We start from the raw sequence: 4,483 nt of genomic DNA, 5'->3' as shown, positions 1-4,483 counted from the left end.
AATTACTAAGAGACATCATTTTTTAATTAAAGTCGGGTGGTACCAAAGTTAATTGAAGATAAGAACTAATAAGAAGATTAATATTATATAATTATAAAAGATTAATATTATATATAATGAATTTAATTGATCAAAAGTGACAGTAAAGACTTTTACGTTTACAAAAAAATATTCTATTTTAAATAAATGCTGGAAAAATACTAAGCAACACAATGGTGTATGTATATACACGTTTTGTTTGTTTAAATATGCAATTAATAAGGCATTTGATTATTAAAACATTTTTTCATATTATATGCATTTTATTATGTGCAATTATTTATGTGCAATTTATTTTGTGATATCAACAATTTTATATGATTTACATGCTTTCTTTAGTGAAGTAAACCATTTTTTTTCCCCTTTCGATTAAAAAAAATGAATAAGCATGTCTTCTGCTATGTCGCCTTATCATACTTCTGGCAACTGACTATTAGGCCTATGTAACAAAACAAATTCAAGTGGCGCCTCCTTGCTCCTAGGCGAAGAAGAACAACACACGAAGAGGAGGACGGAGGCATTCACTTGATTTAGTAAGTTAGTTGCTAGCTGAACATTAAAACGATGAGAACACCTGGAGCCTGAGCATCTGCGCGTGCAGCGACGCTCCTGTGAATGACGGAACCGGCTCCGCCTAAATCCGCTGGGCTGGGGAGAGGAGGGGACGAACAGTCGACAAGACGAGAGAGAGCGTGTGTCTGATAAAGGAGGGAGGAATTGCTGAAGAATCACACCAACTACGATAAAACCCACAGAGCCACACCGGGGCAGAGATTATGACGTAGGCACCATCCTCGAGCGTTCAGCGCATCTATCGCGCTCCTCAGCAACTTGGTGAAGAGACTCGCCGGCGCACAACAAGCTTGGAAGCAGCTGCGCTGAAGCCTCCTCACCTTATAAAGTGCATCGGTGACGAAAGCTGTCGCGTGCGCGTAAATTCAGCACTTAATTCACGAGACAGCTCCAGTGGGTCGGCTTCCCTAAACTGGACTCAAATTCAAGAGTAGTTCTTTCAGTACTTTCAGAACACTCTCGCACGCATGAACATTAGAAGTGTCATCATATTTCTTGCTTTCATCTAACTGCGATCCATAGTCTGGGACATTTTTATTCTCCACTAAATATGTACCAGGGGCATTTGCAGGTAAGTCTCTGTTCAAATAACTCGTACACTCCTTTTCTTTACATTTATAATGGCTGTTATTTGTATTGTTTTAGTTGCACTGAAATCAATGGATTGCACTGGAAGCATGTTAGGTGCAATTGTTAAGTGATCAGTGCATTCAAATCATTTGCCAAAGCTTTATGAGTTAAGTTGGGGGTTTGTCCTCCTCCTGAAGAGTATTGCTTGCTGTTGATGTTTGTTGTGTACATTAATTTTAATTTCCATGATATAATATATTTATGGCAGATAGGCTCTGAAATGGTAAGTTATGCTATATACTTATATAAAGAAATTGCTAGTTTATGTATGATACATTAAGCAAACCAAGAAATGTTAAACCGGTGCTGTTCATATAGTGTAAATGATGCAGATGCCAGTTGAACAATTTAAAAAGTAAAATAAGCTGTCTGCAAAAAAGAAAGAAAAGTTTACAGTTGTAGAACACTTTCATATAAACATTGCTTGTCTTTCTGCGGACTTGCTGCTAAAAATAATTTAGTTGCGCACTTTGTTGTAGTATCACCAATAGTAAATTGCCCCAAATTTTTTTGTATCACCTGGGGAATAAAAAACAGGCCTACACAGTTGAACTTGAAGCAATCCATAAATCACGTTTTGTGCAAAATGAGACACACCGGAGTCTTTTGAACCTCCATTCTTACTACAGCAACAATAGAGTTTGGTTACTATTTTATGAAGATCTCTTAATTACGTAACTGCTAAATGAAAGCAGGCAGCGCTTTGTTTATCAAGTCTTACAACTTCCAAGTAATTTACCAGCTGAATATTTTATGACTTCTTTATAAGCTTCTTAGGAAACCAGAGTAGCTTTTTAATACCCTTTGTCTCTATGGTCTCAGATGTGGCTTCAGTTACCTTCATATCACTTAGATAGTGACTGGCTTCACTTGTATATTTACCATAATTCTTAAGACTGACCACAGTTTCATACATATACATCTATATCCTTGCACCTATGTAAAGCATACACATCATATTTATGTAAAATGATGTGCAACACTGTATGAGTATAAATTCAGAGTTCCGTTGCGTTATTAATGTTCCAGGAGACAGAAAATGGATGTGTTTTCAGCACAAAGGTAATCGGACACTTGATAAGAGTCTCATATGGTCCTATTCATAACTGTTCTCATCATGTTAGAGGCTTTTATTTCAGGCTTTGGGGAGTTAGGGAGAGCAAGATATCACATTTTCTTTGTCAGGTAGGTAGGTAATTTAAGAGGAAATGTTCTCTCTGTGCAAAGCAGATGTTTTATCTGTCCTTCACTGGGCTCTTTGCAGCTCTTCCCCCCTAAACAGACACACTTATCTTGACCGTGACGGCTCATTCTCCCTTGAAGCCATCTCAGAGTATTCAATGTTTACTGTTTCGCTCCATCATTGGTGTAAAAATTGTACTGTTTTCTGTACTAGTGTCTCAATTTATATTACAGGAAAACAGTTTGCATTTGCACATTATGTATAAATATTCATCACTGCATTTCCGTGAAGAGTTCAAATCAAATGGTACATTTTCTAAGCAATAATACATTGATACTTAAGTATACAAGAAAGTCAGAGTTGTTCAAAATGATCACATCAGCCATTAACAGATGAATATGCTTTGTTGGTTTTTGCCTTAAAAAAAAAAGAAAACTTGGATTTCAAAGTTTGTGAATAGCTTTGCTGTATTAAACATCGACATCTTACCACACTAGGGGGCATTGGAAATCAATATTTCCCACTGATCGTTTTCATAGACCAAATTTCTTTTTTAGGGGTACAGTACAAGTTCTGCCGTTTCATCTTCAACAACACAATAGGATTTGGTAATAATATCTGAAAAAAAAAAACATTAAATTAAGAATTAAAATGGAGTCTTATAATACTCTCATAGCATGACAGTTCATGATATTTCCTTTACAAAAACGCAGAGGGTTTGTTCTGTCTTATATTTCTTCTGTGACAATCTGTGCATTGATAGTTCCTGCAGATAAATATCAGAGTAGTTATTTTAAGGATTATTTGACCTATTTAAACAAATATATCAGCTCACACCTCAGATGTAGCCTAACAACACGTGTTATAATTACTGTAAATAACTCGTTGCTTGGGTGATTCCTGCCCTTTACAGCCATATGGCTGTTTGAGATTAATTAGCAACGCAGTGTATTGCGTTCACTATCAAACATTGGCATCACAAAAAATCTCACTCCGTCTATCGCTGAAATGAACCCCGCTGTCTGGCCAAGATAAAGCACCTTATGGAACGCTTGCAAAAATCTCCCGTGCCATTTTACTTTCATATTACTTTAATTAGAAGCATCTTCTGCATATTCAGAATTTAAAGGGGAGGTCTAATTCTATTTATAAAACGGATAGTTCCTGTCCTTGATTCTGATTGGCTGAGCCACGTTCGAAGCTGTTGTAAATTACTCTACAAACATACACCTTTGTTTATGTTTGTGTGTTGCTTGGCAACCACTTTGTTGCAACCACAACTGTTTCTGAGGAACTACATTGTGTGGCAGAAGAATAATGTTTTTATTAATATCATTACACTTTATTTGCTCTGTTTTATTTTGTGAAACCTTACTACGTATATGGAATAACCATTTTATAAAAGCAATAAGCCCAGTGAAGCCGTGGTTTACAGTGAATTTATAACAGCTAAGGGGGTTTTAACAACACCCCTTAGCTGTTATAAATTCACTGTAAACCACGGCTTCTTGGGGCTTATTGCTTTATTCCTGCATTCTGATTTATTTACGCTTTTAAAGAGTTGGATTCTCATGCTAAACATGTCCAAAGTAAAGTAAAAAATAATTGGACATATGACTGATTATTTCTGTGCCAAATACACTCCTTCAGGGTTCGCATAAATTTCGGAAAGTTTTTTTCGAGTATAGCCCTGTGTGACATCATAAAGGGCGGAATTCCTTGTATGGGCACTTCTCCTGGAAGATCGCGCACATGTAAACCAGAGCGAAAGCAAGAGTACACCCATCAACGTGCTTCATTCGGGTTATGGAAGTCATCGGCAGTGCTGCACAGGACTTGCTCGAGAAGGATTTTACATTTTGTTTTTGATCACAAAACCAATAATGTCACCTAAAGAAGTGTGTTTTTGGTTGTGAAGGAAAGATAACCTTGTTCAGCTTCCTAAAGAACCCAGTGTTAAAGGGGTCATATGATGTTGCTAAAAAGAACATTATTTTGTGTATTTGGTGTAATGAAATGTGCTTATGCGGTTTAAGGTTCAAAAAACACATTATTTTC

At 36.6% G+C, this 4,483-nt stretch overlaps 1 protein-coding gene across 3 annotated transcripts in view; it reads left to right on the top strand.

The window, feature by feature from the left end:
* Positions 1–903: 903 nt before the first annotated feature.
* LOC107692357 (PEX5-related protein-like) overlaps positions 904–4,483 on the top strand; it is a 99,202-nt gene continuing 95,622 nt past the window's right edge. For 2 of the 3 annotated variants that reach the window (XM_016491350.1, XM_016491349.1), the window contains exons 1-2: positions 904–1,183; positions 2,272–2,304. In XM_016491350.1, coding sequence (XP_016346836.1) covers positions 1,163–1,183; positions 2,272–2,304 — 54 coding nt within the window. In that variant the 5' untranslated portion in view covers positions 904–1,162. The remainder of the gene's footprint in view (positions 1,184–2,271; positions 2,305–4,483) is intronic. The other variant, XM_016491352.1, reaches the window with a different exon arrangement.

Source organism: Sinocyclocheilus anshuiensis, unplaced genomic scaffold, assembly GCF_001515605.1.
Source record: "Sinocyclocheilus anshuiensis isolate Anshui unplaced genomic scaffold, SAMN03320099.WGS_v1.1 scaffold70, whole genome shotgun sequence".
Lineage (NCBI taxonomy): Eukaryota > Metazoa > Chordata > Actinopteri > Cypriniformes > Cyprinidae > Sinocyclocheilus > Sinocyclocheilus anshuiensis.
This window is presented reverse-complemented; position numbering and strand designations above follow the sequence as displayed.